The sequence below is a fragment of the Grammomys surdaster genome, unplaced genomic scaffold, assembly GCF_004785775.1.
Source record: "Grammomys surdaster isolate TR1022 unplaced genomic scaffold, NIH_TR_1.0 229, whole genome shotgun sequence".
NCBI classification, from domain to species: Eukaryota; Metazoa; Chordata; class Mammalia; order Rodentia; family Muridae; genus Grammomys; species Grammomys surdaster.
The window spans coordinates 2,426,274-2,447,433 of NW_021604674.1; the positions used below are offsets into that span (position 1 = coordinate 2,426,274).

The 21,160-nt window shown below is 40.2% G+C and overlaps 1 protein-coding gene across 1 annotated transcript in view; it reads right to left on the reverse strand.

The window, feature by feature from the left end:
* Positions 1–21,160, reverse strand: part of Cpeb3 (cytoplasmic polyadenylation element binding protein 3) — a 183,262-nt gene that overhangs the window by 91,864 nt on the left and 70,238 nt on the right. Inside the window, exons 3-4 of the mRNA XM_028773477.1 lie at positions 17,467–17,626; positions 5,792–5,848 (exon numbers count right to left, since the gene is read on the reverse strand). Coding sequence (XP_028629310.1) covers positions 5,792–5,848; positions 17,467–17,626 — 217 coding nt within the window. The remainder of the gene's footprint in view (positions 1–5,791; positions 5,849–17,466; positions 17,627–21,160) is intronic.

A 21,160-nucleotide genomic window follows, 5' to 3' on the forward strand; every position in this document is an offset into this window, starting at 1 on the left:
GGAGGGAGAAGGGACAATGCAGCCACACAGGAGTCTGTCTAACACAAACACACACCAATAACCTTCAAGTTTTCTCTTTTAACTTAACAAATGCATTGTTATCTCTCAGTTCTAATGCCAATACAGAAAGGCATTCCAAACTATGTCACAACATCGGTTAGGAAGGGATGTGCAGGGGACAGCTTCGGCTAACATTCCAAGGGGCCCAGGGCGTGCATTATATGAAGGATGTTCAGTGGTCAGTGAATGATTTGGGACCTTCTCAAGCGCTCAGTGTCCTTTCGGCACTGTGTTCCTGAGGTGATAAAACCCAGGGCTTCAAGCTTCTTAGACATCATCCTCCCCAGTTCCCCACTCCCTTTTAAGATATTAACAAACTGTTCAAATTGTGCAGGTTTTCCTCTAGAACTCATCAGTTTCTAACTGCCTTGGGGACTCTGATGAGGAAGAGTATGGATAGAGGATCATCTCTCTGTCAGAGGGACATGGTGTGTCAGCTTTCTTACTTACCTCTAACTTCAAACACTAATGGCAACTTGGAAGATATCAGAAAGAAATGACAATGAAAACTTTTAAATGCCAGGCACACTAACGCATGCCTATAATCCTAGCCCTCCAGAGACTAAGGCAGCAAGACCAATGGCTGGGAGTTCAAAGTCAGCCTGAGCTACATATTAAGACTCTATCTCAAAAACAAAACAAACAAAACCTAACAACAACAACAACAACAAAGCAGGCACAGAAGCAAAAGGATCATGCAAATTCAAGGCTGCCTCAAAAATAAAAATAGTCAATGTAATATGTCTTTTATTTTGGAACTCTAACATGCAAATTGAGGGACAACTTTAACAGGTAGCTATAAAACTGAGGCAAGAAGCAAAGGCAAAGCACACAAGCTTGTTCTTCAAGTTCCTGTGCTATGTAGCTGTCATCTTCATGATCCTCATAAAGTACCTCATAAAGTACCTCTACTTTACAGGTGAAGAAATCAGAGACAAAGAGCGGTTAAGACTGAAGCCCTAAGGTTCTGAAGCTTGTAAGAGGTGACATGAGATGGGCCACGGCCACCACAGCTGTCTTAATTCCAGGCTGCATGGGGCAGGCGTCCTGTGCTTTCAGGTGCTTGGCCTACAACTGCTGGAGGCAAATGACTCTACCCCTTAAGGCACACGCAGTCCTGCTTGTGTGCTCATCCGCAGCCTCCTAACCTCGCCAGTTTCCCACAGCTTACTTTCAACTGGGAAAGGGATTAAAGTCCAAAGGAGTAAAGTGCATACCCCTGGCAGAGATGCATTTTAAGCTGACACTGAGCATCTTGGCTTTGAACATGAATTTGATCTTAAATCGGTTGACTTGGACCAGTTATAAAGGCACTTTTCTGAGAGGAAAAATTGCCACAACCCTATGGAAGACCATGACTGCTAAAGCAACTGCATACTCACAGTGTAAAAAAAGCACAGGATCTGCCTGATACAAATATTACTATAAAGGTAGTCAGAGCACCCTCAGAGGCCTCCCTCCTTTTCTGGCAGGGAAAACAATGTATTATGAAAACTTATAGTGTCTTTGGAGTAAGAATAAAGAAGATGGTTCAATGGATAATCATTACAACAGCAAGGGGACATACTCCCCCCTCTAGAGGAAAGGACGTACTCATTGTTCATGGTAAGAAAGGAGGAGCTACAGTTCACAAGCTTCCTCCACTCCACCTTTCTAATAGTCTCATTGTGCAGTCCAGGCTCATCTTCAACCTGCTATCCTCCTGCCTCAGCCTCCCAAGTACTGGGATAACAGGTGTGTGCCACTGACAAATCACCTCTCCTATGTCCTATGTTTTCTTAGCCACTCCCCTCCCCCTTTATTTTATTTTATTTTATTTTATTTTATTTTATTTTATTTGGTTTTATGAGACAGGATTTCTCTGTGGAGCCCTAGGTGTCCCAAACCTTGCTCTGTAAACCAGACTGGCTTGGAACACACAGAGATCCAACTGTCTCTGCCTCCCAAGTACTGAGATTAAAGGCATATGCCAGTACCCTAACTCATTTCTTTGTTAAAAATATAGTTCAACTTATATTTAGTCCCTTTCAATGATCAAAAATTATGAACTGATAAAGTTTTAGTGATTTTTATTGTGTTTATTTGAGACAGGGTCTCTCTATGTAGTCCTGACTGTCCTGGAACTCACTGTGTAGACTAGGCAGACTCTGAACTCATAGAGATCTCCCTGTCTCTGCCTCCCAAGTGCTGGGACCATCAAAAATTTTAGTGATCTTTAATTTGATCTCAATCATTCTTAAGGGAAGGGAAAGGAAAAACTGGTCTTCATAGGACAAGAGCTTTGGGATGACAAATTATAGGAGAAAATAGAGGACAAAAAATACCTATGTGTTGCTGGACATGGGACACACAGCTACAATGCCAGCCTTGGGATCTTGGGCACCAATGTTGACAGTTACAAATTGGGACTAGTGAGTCTGAGGCTGGCCCAAGCTAGTCAGACACTCTCAAAGAAACCAAGTTCACGTTTGGGTTTATTTGAAGGGTGGAAGTGGAAAGGACAGAGATTATGAGGCTGTGCATGGTGGGCATATGGATGAAAGAAATCCCAGCATTTGGGAGGTGGAGGTGGGAGAATCTCAACTCCCAAGCCAACCTGTTCTCTAAATAAATAAACACTATACATACAAACATGACTGCCCACATTAGATACATGTCACTAGATGACCTGGGCTCAACAGTACATATGAGCTGAAAAATATTGTAACTGCTAAAGCATCAAAGTATGTAGATACTCCATGTAATGCAGTGATTATGATCCTGTCAAGATGAGATGACTTTGAAAAACAACTGACTGTAAGTAATGCGAATGCATAGGTCTGTTGTTTCTAATGGTGTGTTTTGAGGAGCCAACTGGATGTGTCAGCCTTGGGAAACACCCAGGGAGGCACGGAGACTGGTGTACTCTTGTCTGACACCACGTTCCAACTATTTACATAACTCACTGACATGTGACACAGACATTGGAAGACGGCCTCCTGACCTCCACACCTATGCCATGGCGTGCAAACACTCCTCCCCTGCACACACTATCCACACACAATAAAAAGCTATTTTGAATATTAATCGGCCTTCTTTCTAGAAGAGATGAAATTGACATTAAAAAGGAGATTTAAGCAAACCACATATGTGCAAATCTCACAAATACCTTATTTTATAAACCAAACATAATCGAAATCTTTTCAAAGAAAATATCTTTCACTTTCATTTTCTCACAGAAATTAGCAAACTGTATCCTCTGCCTACTGCAGCGGACAACTCATGTTGTCATGTCAAATTAGGTCGGTTCTCAGATATCCAGAAACCGCTTCAAGTAGACAACACTACCACACTATTCATTCACAGTCAATTCCCATCACCTAACCAAGTCTCTTCATAGTTACTAATGTTGCTCAGCTAAGCATGTTATCAATTCTACACACACACACACACACACACACACACACACAAAGTGCAATCTCAGTTCAAAGTGTCTTTTCTTTCAGAAATTAGGAAATAAATTAGGAAATAAGAGGTGTATACTTTGGAATCTATATTGTCCTCAAGGCTCTCCAAACAGGAAGCATGCATAGCATGCATCAGGGCTTGTCATCAAGCAGTTCCAGTGATTCCCATATGCTTCGGGTGTGTGTCAGAACCAAGGAAATGCATGGGTATTTTACATATGTATTTTAAATGTTTATATTTTAGAGAATGTAAAACCTGTCTTAAGAAATCTAATGGTATTCCAAAATCCTTACTTAAGAAGGGGACAACACACAGCCAAACACTCAGTATGTCCCCTCTGTGGACCAGGAACTGGCCTGTACATCTGAGAGGATAAGAGGTCACAAGTTGGTATCACTCACTTGACAATCAAGAGAAAACTGCAATTCTGAGAGTCAACAACTCAGCCAGGCCTCCTGACAACAATTTCTATGTAGGTTCCTTTGCAAAGTTTTTGGTCTATAGATGCTGGAGAAGCAAGTGTTTACTGGCCAGACACTTCTTCCAGTGCTTTTGTTTTTAGAAACAAGGTGTGGAGAGCACACTGTTCTCTGCTCTAAGTTCTTCTACACTCAGACAAGTTTTCAGGCTATGACTTGCCCTTGGCAACTTTCATTTCACAAGGAGCACTGGGCTCCGTTTTGAATACTAAAAAGCAGGATTTCTGTCACTTTCTGTACAGATGGATACCATGTCTGTCCAGCACCACCCATGAGGCACAGACTGATAACTTATTTCCCCCAAAGTAAAAAAGATGCCGCCTATAAACTGATGAAGAAGACTGGGAACATATGAACACACAGATATATATTAAAATTGGATCAGAGAAACTAGGCCCAAGAATTTATGGAACATATCAGAACAAAGAGTAAAACTCCCTCACCTGGATTCCATAAGGACGAGGATACCTAACCTTGCGATGGCACTGGCTTGTTATCTGATCACCCAGCTGTGCTCCATGGGACCCATAGGCTGGAACTCCTGGCTGTCCCTGGAACTTGATTTCAGCCATAACCCCAATGGTGATACAGCATACTATACCTGTGGCCCTTCCATCATCTGTCCGTTGGCTCCTATCCTATGCCTTGCTATAGGACCGCTATGGTCTTAGACCTCACCTTTGCAGCCCTGCTCAACCCAGAGACCCTGAGCTTGGCTCTGTGTACAAGCAGCTCCCAGCTGAGCCCTTCTTTCATCTCTAGCTACTAAGAGGACTGCTTCTGTCTGTACTGGCTCTTCCTCTGCCTCCATGAGGACTGCTTCAGTCTGTACTGGCTCTTCCTCTGCCTCCATGAGGACTGCTTTAACTCTTGGACTCTGCTGGAGCCTCATTAACCCTTTTATAACCCACAAATGAACATGTTTATAAAAACATTTACTGTGTTGTGTGCAATGAGTGATATGAAATATTCAGGCATAGTTCTCTTATACCACAGTCTCAAATAGCCGAAGCTGGCCTCAGACTCTCTGCATAGTGAGTGTAACCTAGAACTCCTGATCTTCTAATGTCTGTATCACCCAAGTGCTGGGATTACAAGTATGTCACCACCCTTGATTCACCACCAAAGCTTTGAGCAACACAGCAACATTCTGGGTAATATTTTTTGTGGCTCTTGAATGTAACCCCATAATTATACTGACAAAACCACTTTTGACCAGCGAAGATGCTGACATTTATAATATACAAAAGTCCTCCTTGAAACATCGATGCACTATTTACCACAATGAGAAAATCATGAGTTATGTAAAAATTAGCTAATTTATTCACTCAGGTTTTTCCCCTCTCCCTCTCCCTACACCTCCCCTTCTTGTATTACTTCACCTAGTGGTATAGAGAGAAGCTGGCAAATATTTCCTGTTACTAATATAAAATTTTATTTACAAACACAGGCAGTAGGCCAGATTTGGTTCACAGGGTTGCATTCTGCCAAGGCTGCTTCAGAGCAGCAAGTCAAGCTTTTGCTTACTCAGTATCACCTACTTGACTGCTAATGCAAACAAATCCATCCTTAAACTTTCCCACTCAGTAGGTCTGTAGGAGCCCCTGAGATTGTGTGGTTTTAGTATATTCCCAATTAATGCTGATGCTGCTGGTGCAGAAATCCTACTCTGAGAAGCACTTGTACCGCGCAGTGGTCTAGACCATGCTCGGTGAAAGGTGAGATAGTGAAAACCTAATTAAGCAGAAACTGTATGCTGCAAACCTGACTGATACTTTTATAGAGTATTTCGTATGATGACTTACTGTTAAGTGCCATAATGTTATCTGTTCCTGGATGGTGGAAATTTATTCCCATGCGTCCTGGAAAATAAAGCAATTTTATTTTAAGCAAAAAGAAAACATTGTTCAATACAATTATTTCAAATACACTGGAAAATATAAACATTACAAAACACTACAGATTAATCTATAGCAAAGCTATCAAGGCCAAAGCATTTACAACAACTTTTAAATCAATTCATAAAACACAGACATAAAAAATCTTAAAACAAAGCCAAAGTCTCAACACAAAATACAATCAAACAAAAAGAAGCTTCCATTATAGTCTGAAATTTGTACATCTCCAATATTAAAATTTAAACAAGTCAAGTTCCTGGATTAGAATTTTATTAAAACAATCATTTATTCATGCCCTTCAAATTAAGGCATCAAAAAATTTAGAGAAGTATATAAACATGAAGTTTAGAGAGAATATAAAAAAATAGGGTTTCATAATGGCTCAAAAAATACAACATAATTACCAGAGGAGCAAAATGAAGAATGATGGTAAAATGTATCGAAGTAAGTAGGGTAAAGACTAACATAAAAATCCTGAATTCTTAAGTTGCCCCAATGCTACTTCTGTTTCAAGGGTTTAGTCTGTATGGTGGTTTTTGTTGTTGTTTTTCTTTTATTACTATGTGGCCCTAGCTAATCTAGAGCTTACCACATACACAAGGCAAGCCTCTAACTCACAGATATCCACCTATCTTTGCCTCCCACAACATTGGGATTAAAAGCACGTACCACTATTCCTGACCCCACCACTAACTACTCTTGTGACAAATGTGACTTTCCAGATTTTCATCTTTATGAATAATACGGGAATTGAAACTTCTGACCACATCTGTTGGTTTCCTATTTTGTACACTTCTGAGATTAAGAATCATTTTTATATTTTTAATGGGCTGGAAAATTGAACAAAAGCAAAGAGGCAACAGAGAGGCCTGTGTCCTGCACACCCTAAAATATTTATTCAGTAGTCCTTTACAAAAACTGAAAGCCCTGATCCGTATGATCATTAACAGAATGGTCCACTGTGTTAAAGAGTGAAAGACGTGGGGGATGGGGTGGGTAGAGTGAGAGGCAGAAGTACAGGAGGAAAGGTTCAGAGGTACAGAGGGAAAGGTGCAGAAGTAAAGAATGATAGATGCAGGCATTTGCTGCTTTTTTTCATTATCAGAGATAAAATGATGTATCAAAAGATAAAAATTAAACTCAGAGAGTCTTGTATAGGAGGAAAATGTACTATGCAAGATTTCTTAACCAATTCCTTCAACAAAATAGGTAGCAGTCAAACTAGGTATGGTGGGTCACCCCTGTAATCTAAGAACTTGGGAGACAAGAGGAATACTGGAATTTCAAGACCAGTCTACAGTTACAGAGTAATGCCTTGTTTCAAAAAACAAACAGCCAAAAAGATACATAGTTGGGGAAGGATAGTATATATAAAGCTGACAATAAAGGCTTCAGGTTGTTTGTTTTGTTTTACAACAGATACAGTTTTGTATATAATTGTCAAAGGACCAGTATTGATCTGGTATTAAACTCTGTTACTGGGGACTGGAGGCAAACATCACACTGCCAAGCTCAATACCAGGGGAAGACAAAATGAAAAAACCAAAGTTTCCTCATTCAACTTGACCATTTTTATTGGTGTTTGTGTGTGTGTGTGTATGTGTGTGTGTGTGTAAAAGAATGGGGAAAATCGATGCAATTATCAAAGAATAATAAAGGAAACATTCCTAAATATACAATTTCTGTAGAAAAACTGTTTCATATTAGCTACAAGTAAATCACTAGGAGTTTAAAAGGTATCCCACTGTTGAAGATACATTTCCTATAACTCTATTTGTAGCTGTCCCACATGACTTCCCATGGTTTTCTAATCCCTAGGTTAGTTTAAGGTTTCTGAAAGTTATAGTCTATTACCTGCAGTGCTTCCTCCTACCATCACTTTGATCAAAAACTACTTACAAACATTTGGTACAACAACAGCCTTGACTCAGTAAGAGAATTTACATTCTGGCTTCAGTTAAGTCAATGTTCTTAATACCAAAAACTAAAAGTGATATCCTCTAATACCGCTTCATCATATTCTAGGGTATTAACACAATGGCCAGCTGCTGAAGTCTACATAAAATCTTATCAAGACTTCAAACTCACTGTCCACTAGAACTTAAGAAAAAAACAGAATCTCTTTACTTAGATGATAGCACACACAGATAGCCCCAGCACACAGGAGACAAGAGGCAAAATAAAAATCACAAGCTGATCCCACAGTCAAAAACTCTGACCCATAATTGTTCCTGTTTGAAAGAACTGCAGGGACAAAAATGGAGAAGAGCCTGAGGAAAAGGAGGTCCAGTGACAGGCCCAAATTGGGATCCAGCTCAAGGGGAAGGCCCAAGGCTTGACACTATTACTGAGGCTATGGTGTGCTTACAAACAGGGGCCTATCATGACTGCACTCCGAAAGACCCAACAAGCAGCCAAAAGAGTCAGATGCAGATATTTACACCCAACCAATGGACAACAGCTGCTGACTCCTGTGGGTGAATTAGGGAAAAGCTGGAAGAAGCTGAGGAGGGTGACCCTGTAGGAGGACCAGCAGTCTCAATTAACCTGGACCCCCAAGATCTCTCAAACACTAGACCACCAACCAGCCAGCATATGAGGCCCCCAACACATACACAGCAAAGGACTGCCAGGTCTGGGTTCAGTCAGAGAAGATGCACCTAACCCTCAAGAGACTGGAGGCCCCAGGGAGTTGGGAGGACTAGTGGGGTGGGGGATGGGATGTGGGAGGTGGGAACATCCTCGTGGAGATACGAAGAGGAGGTATGGGATGTGGAACAGTCAAGAGTGTGGACTGAGAAGGGGATAAAATTTGGACTGTAAAAAAAAAAAGATTAAATAATAAAAAAAAAAAAGTCACAAGCTCAAGGTCATCCTGAGCTGCACAGTGAAGCCGTCTCAACAAACAAAACAAAACACCCCAAACAACAGTAACATGAAAAAGTCAGAGAGAGCGGTGCACAGGAGAAATCTGTGAATTCTGGGCCCATCAGGGTTACACAGCGAGACCCTGTTTAAACAAAACATGAAAAGCAGGGCCTTTTCAGCCTTTAATCAGAGACTATTCAGAGGACTGTATGGGTCCTTCCTTAATATTACTACAATTAAAAAGGGTTTGTCAAGGGTTTGTCAAATAAACAATCAGTTTTAGTTGATCTTCATTCAGTACAATTCCTGTAAAAAAACAATTTTGAGCTTTATTGACACTGCATCAAAAACTTTTCTATGTTTTCTGGGATGTTGGTCTTTTAGTCTCAGAGTTTGAGCTACATGCCCCTTTGGGCTTTTTCTTGAGGAGTTAGAAAATCTTGAAAAGATGTCATTCTCTGCCCTCACTGGATACTTGCAACCATGTCTTTCTTAAGAAGCAGAACAAGTGTCTTGCAGTTGGAAGACAGCTCTACTTGCAAGAAAAGCCCAGTAGTTTTTATCGTTCCTGAACTTCTCCCTGAGTTTTTTTTTTTTTCAATGAATTTTGGATAAACAGGAAGACAAACCTTATGAGGAGCTCTGTGCTAAGGCTAGATCCCTAGAATCAACCTAAACACAATCTACGTTTCCTGCTAAATACAATTTTTGGGGTTTTTTTTTTGTAAAGTTACATATGACATTTTTAGTTTATCTCTTCTTTACCTTAAGCTATAGTGTTTAAAATATAAAATGTAATCTATTTTCATTGAATGAAAATTAGACTATGTGGAAAATAAGATCATTAAAGACAAACACAGTCAGCTTTTATGTTACCGTTTAGTATGGAGAACATGCATGAAGCATGTAATCATTTCATAGTCTTTTTTTAATGCAATGTACAGCTAAACTTTAATACTTTCTAAAGGATTTGGGGAGAGAAAATGTGTAATGGGCAGAAAAAAGCCTGATGCTAAATTCAGACAAGGCCATTTCTTTTTGCTTCCTTTTGTCCAACAAATGCTGCTGTTGAATCAGCTGTGAAAACAGAAGCAAGTGTGTGACATCTGGTGATTTTGTTACTGCAGTCTGGTGCTGCAGTATGACACTCTGTCACCTGTCCATGATCTGCTATTTTTAAAGTGTTCTTGTCAGCTAGCTATCTTTTAAGTATAGTGTAAAGTATAAGGTTTCAAAAGCGGGAGGGCATCCTTGATCTTACTAAGTTAAATGACGATATGGAAATAAATCTGAGACTGCCCCACTTTGCCCACATCACAGGACATAACAGACAAGAGTCAGGATGGAGACAGAGGGTAGAGAATGGGGTTACATTTGTTTATTTAGAATGGACAAAAAATCACATCTTTACAAATTCAATTTGTTCATATTTTAAAATCTACCCTATTTCAGAGCTCAACTAAACCCATACTTTTTATGTGTCCAAAATTAAAGCTGGACACTAAAAAAGTACTTAAACAACTACAAAGAGAATGTCAGTGCTTCAAGAAAATAGTCTACTAGATTTTTACCTATTTTCTCTATAAAGCTAGAATTACACTTCCAGAGAAAAAGGCATAAAAATATGATATATATAAAAAAAACCACCAAAAAAAATCCCACAAAGTTGGGTGTGGTCTCAAAGGCTGAGGCAGAAGATTCTTGAGTTTAAGGCAGGTTGGCTCCACAGCAAGACCCTGACCCAAAACAAAAGAATGGAGGATGGAGGGGATGTTGAGGATGGTGATAGAATCAGCAAGTAAATGCTCCACTAAGCCTAGTGATCTGATTTCGGTACCCAAGATGCCATAGAAAAAGAGAACAGATTCCTACAAGTTCTGTTATGAACTCAAAAACAAAACAAACAATAAAAAAAAACCACCAACACATAAATAAATTATTTTTAAAAAATTAAATTTCTTTTTTAAGGTAATGGTACTATACAAAATCTGATACTATACTATAGTACTATAGATCTGTTCCAAATAACCAATAAGCAAAACCAGGAGCTCAGAACTGAAATCGGTGGATAATTTGGGGCAGGTTTTGGTTTGGTTTTGTCTCCTGGAAGGGCAGGCTGTGCTGTGGACTCCAGTAACATCGTTCCTAGGAACTGGGGCTGTATCACATGTGCTGCCATCACATGGCGACTCCCATAATTCTGAAATCCTTTGTCCTTGCTTCCTTAATTAAAGCTGTGGCTCAACTGAATTAGAATTTCAGAAGTTAGCATCCAGGTATAATCTTCCTTTCATAACTGTAAAGTGATGAACATGCTGTATCTTATGTCAGGCAAGGTAAGGCACACCTTTAGCTATGGCTACAAAGGAAGCTGAGGCAAGATGGATCTCTAACGAGCAGGGGTTCAAGGGTAGCCTGGGTGACCAAGTAAGTCTTAAAGAGAAGAAAAGGCTGAGAATATATGTACAAGTCCAGTCACTGCTGATTCAGAATCTATCATGCCCTTGCAGTTTGTAGGGTCTGTCTGTCTTTCTTCATTTTAGGCACTGGGAATCAAACTGGGTTCAAGATGCTTGGCAAACTTACCTACAAGAGTAGCTCAGAATTGGATAATTTTGTAAAGGACAAATTGACATAGGCTAAAAGAAGTTGACATTGAAATAAAACTAAGTAATGATTAAAACTACTAAATCAGCAGGATGTTTTCTTCTGGAGGAAAGAAGAAAATTTGTAAAACAAGGGAAGCAAAAATTTCCAAAGGAAACCAATTTTGTGTAAGTCTCTGTCATGTACCATTTCAAAACAATGAATACAGAAAAGTGTCTCTACAACAGAAAACGGGTGGCATTCATATCTTCCAAGATTCTGTCAATTTAAAGGTGCTAAGGCACTATTACCAGAAATGAGCTATTTTTTTTCCTCAGACTTTTTCAGTATACCTTTGAAAAGCAGGCCCTCAGTCTGGGTTCTCAACCAACACCTGTTCTTTTCATTTTTCAAATCTCAGTTCTATGAATGACAAACGAAGAGAAAATTTAAATACTAGAAACAGTTCATGAGGCACCACCCCAGTGAGCAGACAAGAACCCTGATGCAGGCGTGAGGGTGCCTGGGATGAAGGAAGCTCATCCCTTCCCTCTTGTTGCCAACTGCCTGCTATATGGTGCTCTCCCAGACAGAGGATGGGGGTCTTGCTTTCTAGCAATCAGCTACTCTGTACGAAACATATAGCTGCTGTTTCCTTATTTATTCTGTAGTCATCAAGCGTAATGACCACAGGTTTCCAAGTCAGGAGACAGTCTCATACAAAGACAGTACAGAGATGAATCTTATTTTCATTTTGCTCCCCTTATTTTAAACACTAGAAATCTTCTTTTACTCCCACCACCCTACCTCTGTTATCCAAGGATTTCTGTAGTTAGAAACACAGTGAGCAGCAGTATCACATCTTTATTCTCTTCTTGAAGTCCTCCATCTCATTAGATTGAGGCATCTCTCAAAGGGTGTATAAAGGGCAAAACACAAGACCTTATTCTGTCTCTCTGCTACAGCCAGACTGATCTGGCCCAGTGATTACGACACAGTGCACCATTTTCCTTTCCTTTTTCCTGTAGGCTATGTGTGCTGGGATTCAAACCAAGTGCTTCACCCACACAAAGCAGTGCTCTACCACCTGTCTATATACACTATACACTATATACACTTATATGCACAGAAGGTATTGCTCTGTGATACATCAAGACTGACCCAGCATGAATACAAACACAATAGAAAAATTGTGAGGTGTAATTTTACTGAAACAGAAGTCTTGGTTCCTAAACTTCCTGTTCTCTCACACTAGCCCTTAAAAGAATGACTGAAAGCAGAACAGTGGTGGTGCACATCTTTAATCCCAGCCACAGGCAGGTGGATCTCTGAGTTTCAAGCTAACTGGTCTACAGAGTGAATTCCAGGACAGCCAGATCTTCACAGAGAAACCCTGCCTCGAAAAATAAAATACACACCAAAAAAAAAAAAAGTCTTAAATAATAGATATTGATATCTTCTATATGAGTATCACTGTGAATATACACCATGTGCATTTTAACTATATCATGAAGTAATTCATGTTTTATTTGACTGCTTGGTACCTAGTTGGTGGAACTATTTTGGAAAAGACTAGGCGGTAGCCTTGTTGGAGGAGATGTATCACCAGGGTTGGACGTTAAGGTTCCAAAACCTCACACCAGGTCCGGTCTCCCTGTTCCCTCCTTTCTCTTTCTCTTCTTTCCTCCCTGTCTCTCCAAACGCTGCCTCAAACTTGAGGTTTAAGTCTCTGCTACTGCTCTGGCTCCATGCCTGCCTGCTATGGAGGTCATGGACCCAATCTCTGAAACTGTAGGCAAGTCCCCAATTAAATACTTTCTTTTATAAGTTGCCTTAGTCATGATGTCTCTTATAGCAATACAACAGTAACTAAGACAACTATGCTACTCAGGTGCACAGTTTTAAAAACTCAAGTAATGGTTATTTTTCTTTCTCCTACATGTGGCTTTTGAAAATGATGGTTTATCTTTCAATAATCACTACTTATCTAAGGAAAATAAAAACAACTGTTTGCAGCCAATGTTTAGCTGTAGTCTGGTCAAGAAATAAATCTGTGCTGGCATGGCTTAATTTATTACAGAGGTCAAGTAATAAGCATTCCATGCTCCCCACAAAAAGTCACGTGATACCTGCAAAGTTTCTTGTGCTAGGGAACTCATCTTCCCATCTATTTTATATGGTGTTTTGTTTTTGTTTTTTTGTTTTTTGTTTTTTTTTTCCGAGACAGGGTTTCTCTGTGTAGCCCTGGATGTCCTGGAACTCACTCTGTAGACCAAGCTAGCCTCGAACTCTTGAACTCAGAAATCTGCCTGCCTCTGCCTCCCAAGTGCTGGGATTAAAGGTGTGCACCACCACCGCCCGGCTGGTGTTTTATTTTAATTAGGAGGCTTTAAAGAGGCTAATATATCCAGTTCACTAGCCAACTAGGGGCAGATAAAGAACTCAATCCAGTTTGGACTGACTACAAAGTTAGAAAGGCTGTGTTTTGAAGCTTCACCTCAACGGGCAGTAGTGGTGCACGCCTTTAATCCCAGCACTTGGGAGGCAGAGGAAGGCGGATTTCTGAGTTCGAGGGCAGCCTGGTCTACAGAGTGAGTTCCAGGACAGCCAGGGCTACACAGAGAAAGCCTGTCTCGAAAAACCGAAAAAAAAAAAAAAAAAGGAAAAAAAAGAAAAAAAAAGAAACTTCACCTCTTATATAGAAAATGTAGAACATCTGGGAGCATCTTAATAAAGACTACTAAATATCTTTGCTATTTCTAGGCACTAAGCCTACAGCAGGCTTTTCACCTTTTTTTTGTCCTACTATGTGTTGTTTGTTTGTTTGTATAGATAAGTAAGAATATGGGGGTTTCGTTCTATAGAAGAAAACTGAGTTCTAAGACAAATAACACCAGTGTAAACAATCACCCCAAAATCCAACTCTGTACTTGAGTGTTAAGAATCCTCCCTGACACAGCTATCTGCAAATAATGTTCCCACATTCAAGAGGTAAAAGATCAAGACCAAGAATCTAAGGATGCACAGGCAAAGCATTTCTCAGAAGCCACACAGTAGGCACCCAATGGATCATCTACCTCCTGATGCTCAAGGCATTCTGATGCTTCTATCTTTGGATCCATGGACCATCACTATGAATGTCCCTCAAACAACTTACTCACAGCAGTATTACCTATGATAAAGCAAAACTGGAAAGTCTAAATTTAAGTTCTAACAATAAATTATAAAAACCAGAGAGAAACATGGGTATTTATTACTATGGAAAATAGAAATAGAAAATAAAAACCTATGACTATATCAACACAATTTTTCTTATGCTTTTAGTTACTTGAGTGTATATGCATGTTCATGTGTGCAAATACATATGTGTGCACATACATGAGGATTAATGCTTGTGGAGAGCCAACAAGAGGACAACCTCAGGTGTCCTTCCTTAGGTACTACTGTCCACATGGTTTTGCTTAGGTTTCGTTTTTTTATTTGTTTTTGAGATGGGGTCTCTTGTGTCCTTAAATTCACCAAGCAGGCCAGGCCTGTAGGCCAGTGAGTCCCAGGGATCTGCCGCTCTCTTCCCAGTGCTAGGATTGTGAGCACATACTAACATACCCAGCTCTTTTTACTGGTTTCTGGAGACAGAGCTCAGGTCATCATCGTACAAGACAAGTACTAAGACTGAGCTCTCTCTCCACCTTGGCTTTTTATTCTGTTCATATATTAGCTATTACCTTTTTATTTTGTTAATTTTCTTTCCCTTTAAAGCTAAAGTACCTTAAACATTTTCCTTTCTCCTCCTCCTTCTTTGTTGTTGTTCTTTATGGTTTTTTGAGACAAGTCTCGCTACACAGCTCTGGGTGGCCTGGAACTTGTTATGTATAAGCCCAGGCTGGCCTTGAGCTTGTATCATTCTCCTGCCTCTGCTTCCCAAGTGCTGAGATTATGATGTGCAACACCATGCCCAGTGTCAAAATATTTTCTTAAAGGGGCAAGTGACATCATTGACCTCAGGGACATAGTGATGTCACTGACCTCAGGGAAATAGTCTGTTTACAGAAAATCATGCAGTAGAATATGAAAAATTAGGAAGTTGAAACCATATTCAACTATAAAGTACATACTCAAGGTCTCCCAACTTGTGGGGCCATAATGCATGTATGGTGAAACAGTATGTGTTGTTTGATATATATTTTAAGTAAGAATGTGGGGGTTTTGTTTTATAGCAGAAAAGAAAACTTGAGTTCTACAACAAATAACACCAGTGTAAACAAGCACCCCAAAATCCAACTCCGGATTATCAAACTATCAAACTATCAAGGTTTAGTATCAGCAAATGAAACTATCAGCAAATGATGAAAAGAATTTCTGATGAGGACATCAATGTCAACAAAAATGTCAAGGTTCAGTTGGTCATGTCAACAATAAAGGTCCAGAGACTGCCAGGTAGGAGGAAATCCTCACAGTTCCAGAAGATGAAGAGTTCACACGGCTATCAAAATACCTCATATTTGCTAGTAAAGGAAAGTCTGTAGAGACAGTGGGGCCTGTAATTTTAAAAGGCCATCACGAATGGAAAAGGTGCTTACATTACTTTATAAGGTTACTACTCTTTTTCACTGTGCCAGAGCTATACTTAAGATGGCACAAATAGCTTCTGCTTTACCAATATACATAAAATTCTAAAATTATGTAGAGACTATAATCTAAAATCTTTCCCTAGTTTTGCCTAGCACTCAGAAGCATGGGGCAGGAGGACTGTCCTGAGCTTCAAGATCAGTCTGGGATATATAACATGTTCCAGGACAGCCTAAATGACATAGTAAGACCCTGACTCTAAAAGGAAATAGAAAAGAAAAGCAGAGAAGGGGGACCAGAAGAAGGACCAGAAGACAGGAGGTATACACAGAACAAGAGTTAACTGTTAGGTTAATCAGGGAGGCTCTGAAGGTAGAGGGAAATGACGAGTGTAACCAGGAAAGAGTCTAAAAACGAAACAGTCTGTGAATAGTATTATTTTTACATCATTCACACCTCTAAGTGTAACATGCTTCAAATTATCATGGACCTAATCCTTAACCGAAGAAAAATGTGGTAAATGACTAAATATAACAGCAATGTTTCTCTTCTTTTGCTTAAGGCCTTAAGCATCTCCCTCTCTCTAGACGCTTTCTGTTCTCATTGCCCCCTGTGACTACTTCTCTTCACTGGGAAATAAGAAAAGCATGGCCAGCCAAGGATGAAAAGGATTTCTGGTGAGGACACCAATGTCAAGGTTCAGTTGGTCATGTCCTCAATCAGGGTCCAGAGACTGCCAAAGAGGAGGAAATCCTCACAGTTCCAGAAGACAAGGAGTTCACTCAAGATGGGCATCCCTGTGGCAAACTGTTCAGTTTTTAATTAAAGTCCTAACTCAAAATGGAGTGGATATCACTCCACATCACTAACTTGTATTACAGCATCTAAGATATTGAAGGGTCTCTAAAACGTTGAATAATCTATAAAAAGAACCATCTGTAATTATGAGTTTACATGGACTCTAAAATTAGGAAGTTCTACTAATGTTGATCTTGGAATGTTCTTCTCACACTGAACTTAACACATGCACATACTGTAAGAGATCTTCCTTGTACTTTAGCCCCTCTTGGCACAGGGCCACTGTTGCACATTAGCTGTGATCTGATGCTCCTGTACTAGGCAGGGATAGACTGTTCACAATGGAAGCCTATCATATGAAACTTTCTGAAGGAGTTTTAGAGACTGATTTACTAAACTTCACACTTTCTTGAGGTATACCTGTACTTAAATGAATTCTACAGATTCAGCAAAAGATTCCAAATGTACAAAGCCCAGAAAATTTGGCTTCTGGTTTCATGCTATAACCATGACCTCAGCTACCCAACACAGACTTCTTGCAGATAAACAAATTTAGGTAACCAACTATGATTACCATAGGTAGCTGAACCCAGGTTAAAAAAAAAAAAAAAAAAACTTGAAATACATTCCACAATGCTTTACAGAAGCAAAACAAACAAACAAACAAACAAAAACAAATAAAAACAAAAAAATCACAATTATTAAAAAGCTGATTTTTGCTTAAAACACCAAGCAAGAATGGACATATGAATATTCCTAACCTGCAAAATGATTCCTCCACATTATATCAGCGAAACTCATTGGTGGGCCACTGGGAGGGTAGTGTTTACCTTTCAGAGGCTCATGGTCAGTCCTTATCATATCCATTAAGGAGTTCTCCAAGGAGTGCAAGTTAAAAGTGTCATAGGGCCTACTCCGGTCCTAAAAACAAAAACATAGAACAAGATGATACATAAAATTACTTCATAAAATTAACGTATTTGTTCTGCTTTCTGCTGTAGATTGGCAAATTGAATGGAAGTTACAGACAATTCTAAAAGCACACCTTTTATTAAGAATAATGTCTTAGCACCAAAGTGTTCTGAAGTGTCTACAATTACAGTGCATCTTTTCCCTAATAGTCTGTTGGGTAAATGCTCTGTTCCTTCAGACTGACTTTCTCTCAAATGAAATGAGTCAGATGTATTAGCTTTGCCTTCTACCATCCACTTCTGTCTCCAGTGGACAGACCTCCCATACTCCTAGAGAACCACAACTGAGAACTTAGTGGGAAGCCAGAATTACCTTTCTAATTAGAAGACAAAAGGTTATTGAATGGAGAGGCTGAGGCAACAGGACCAGCAGCTTGCATCTATGTAGCAAGCTCCAGTCCTGTCTGAGCTATAGACACAGGGCACTGTCTCAAAAGAACAAAAGCAAAATCATGACAATGATTTCAATGTAACTATAATAAACCACTTTCATATTTATGACCAGTGAATCCATACGTGGATATTTTTATTTCTAAAAAATGTAAAGAGAGAAAAATAAGCTGAAAGTAGAGACCTGGCCCCCCACAAATTGCCCTCTGACCTCCACATGTATTTTGTGGCATGCACTTGCACACACACATACACACACACACACACACACACACACACGTAAATAAGTAAAGGAAAAAAATTTTAAAGCAAGAAATAAAAATCCTTGGTGAAGAGGAGATTAAATGACAACAAAAAGAACTGTCTGTTCAGGCTGTGTGACAGAGTGTGCTGAGACTTGGCCATTATTCCAGCAGTAAGGAGGCTGTGGCAGAAGGCTAGCCTGGGTTACACAGAAGACCCTGACCCTCCCTCCATTCCCCCTAAATGAAAAGGTTGTCTTGTGACATTCAAGATTCTTTCTTGCTAAGACAGTCTGTTTTGTTTGGTTTGGCTTATTTTTTTTTAAAATCCTTGATGTGATCTTTCAAGATGAGTAAGAACATACCTACTGTATGTTTTTATATACAATTAAATAAGTGAATTTAACAAAGATTAAAACTCAAAACTAATACCCTAAGGAGTATAAAATTATGTCTCATGAAGTTGGCCCCAAATCCACACAGGATAGTAAACAATGACTTTTATGGAAGCATCATAATACATGCAATTACTGATGGCACAGTGGCAGTGAGTTCCTACCAGGAGAGGATATAAAAGATTAGGTGACCACCTAGCAGGAAAATTGGTGAATGTATTCAGGAGAGTGTGTGATGTATTTAAATTGAAATGAACTTCAAATCAGTCAAACTGTCAAAATCACATGAGGTTTTGGTTAAAATACAAGTTCCTGGGCTGGGGAGAGAGCCCAGTTGGCAAAGTGCTTCCCTGGCAGGCATGAGGACTTAATATCTCCTGGAACTTCATAAAAGGACATGCTGAGCCGGGCGGTGGTGGCGCACGCCTTTAATCCCAGCACTTGGGAGGCAGAGACAGGAGGATTTCTGAGTTCGAGGCCAGCCCAGTCTACAGAGTGAGTTCCAGGACAGCCAGGGCTACACAGAGAAACCCTGTCTCGAAAAACCAAAAAAAGAAAGAAAGAAAGAAAGAAAGAAAGAAAGAAAGAAAGAAAGAAAGAAAGAAAGAAAGAAAAGACATGCTGTGTGGCATGCGCTGGGCAGACAGAAACAGGAGCAGCCCTGGGGCTCACTGGCCAGCCAGGCTGTCCTACTCAGAGAGTGTTAGGTGAAATGAGTGGATGGCTCCTGAGGACCACATCCAAAGTTAAACTCTAGATTCTACACTACTGTACTACACTACTGTACTCTCTGTCCCTCCGTCTCTGCCTCTGTCCTTCTACCTCTATCCCTCTCTTCCATTCCCTCTCTCTCCTGGACTCCAGCTCAAACATTCTTAGTAATATTTTATAAGAAAATCCAGCAAGATAGTCAGTGGGTAAAGGTGCTTGCTGCTGAGCCCAACACTTTGGAAGTGGTGGAGATGGCAAATTATGTGTCCCACAAGCTGGGGACTCTAGTTTGGATCCATCACTCAAATAGAAAACTCAGCACAACATACTTATCGTTACGAAATACACTGCAGCAAGGGAGTATCCTTGGTGGCTTGAGCCAAGGTGTGGCAGATGATGACTTAAGCAATTGCTAGGTCCCTAGAGGCAGGTCAGCAGAGTTTCCTGTATGCTAACACCTATAATCACAGTACTTAGCAAACTGACACAGGCAAATGGGACTCACTAGGCAGTCAGTCTAGCTGAATCACGTTCAACTGAGAATCTGTCTCAAAAAATATGGTGGAGACTGATGGACAAAGATATCTGACATCAACCTCTGGCCTCTACAAACAACCAAGCACATTGTACACACACACAAACACAAAAGAATGCACAACAGCTACCTATACGGTGTAAATGACAACAGTGGAACGAACACAAAATGTCTGTGATGTCATCCCAGTACTGACACAGATTTAACATCTAGAAGACTAGAGAAGCTAATGCTTCTCTTTTCCTTGTTTCTTCCCTCGTGCCTCCCCCAGGGGAGAAGTCCGCCTAGAAAAAAGGTATGCTTTCCTCAGAAGCCCATTTTATACAGAATTCAGTCTGTTCTATTGAATGAACTTACTATTGAAAAGTTTTCTAGGGGAAAGGGCAGCAACTCTCAACATGTGCACCACTGGACAGGGAGTCTTGAGGCCACCTCAATCTGATGTAGCTGGCATGGATTACTATCACCTACTGCGCCCTACACATCTGTTTCCGGGGCCCTGAGCTTGGCCTGTCTGGAGCTGATCAGCGCCATTATCTTCACATTCTGTTCACAAGCTGCTCCACCCACTGTTTGTCCTATCTTTGGGGCCTGTTGGTCAGTCCCTTTAGCCTATATGTAGTTAACAATGTTTAAACAAGGAAGCCGGTCAGAAACAACAGGAAAGAAAAAACCAAAAAACTTTGCAAAAAATGTTTAATAGAAATTATATATACAGAAAAACAATCTACAATTCATGGATCTCAGAAATTACAAATGGTAACTTAGACTTGGAATCCAGGCCAAATTAAACTTATGAGTGTGAGATCCTTTCACATAGGGGAGGTAATGGCAAGACGGCTCAGCAGTAAGTTCTGTGTGGTAACCCTGAAGGCCTCGGTTCAATCCTGGGACCTCTGGAGAGGCCAACTTTTAAAACTGTCATCTGACCTCCACATGTGCACTCTGGCACAAAAGCACCCACACTCAACAACGCAATACAGAAACCAATCAGATATGCAAAGAGCAACCTACTCATAAAGTTTTTTTCCCCTGAGTTTTGTTTCCCCACAGAGGAGAAAATGAAACCATTTTCTGTTTGCCTTCAACAAGCAGCTCCCCAGAAGACTGAGAACACCTGTAAGCAACACAGCTCATTGTGCTTCTCTAAGAAAACCAAAGGCGATGAGACGCTGGCCTATGACAATCTTCTCTCCCCCATGCATGAGACG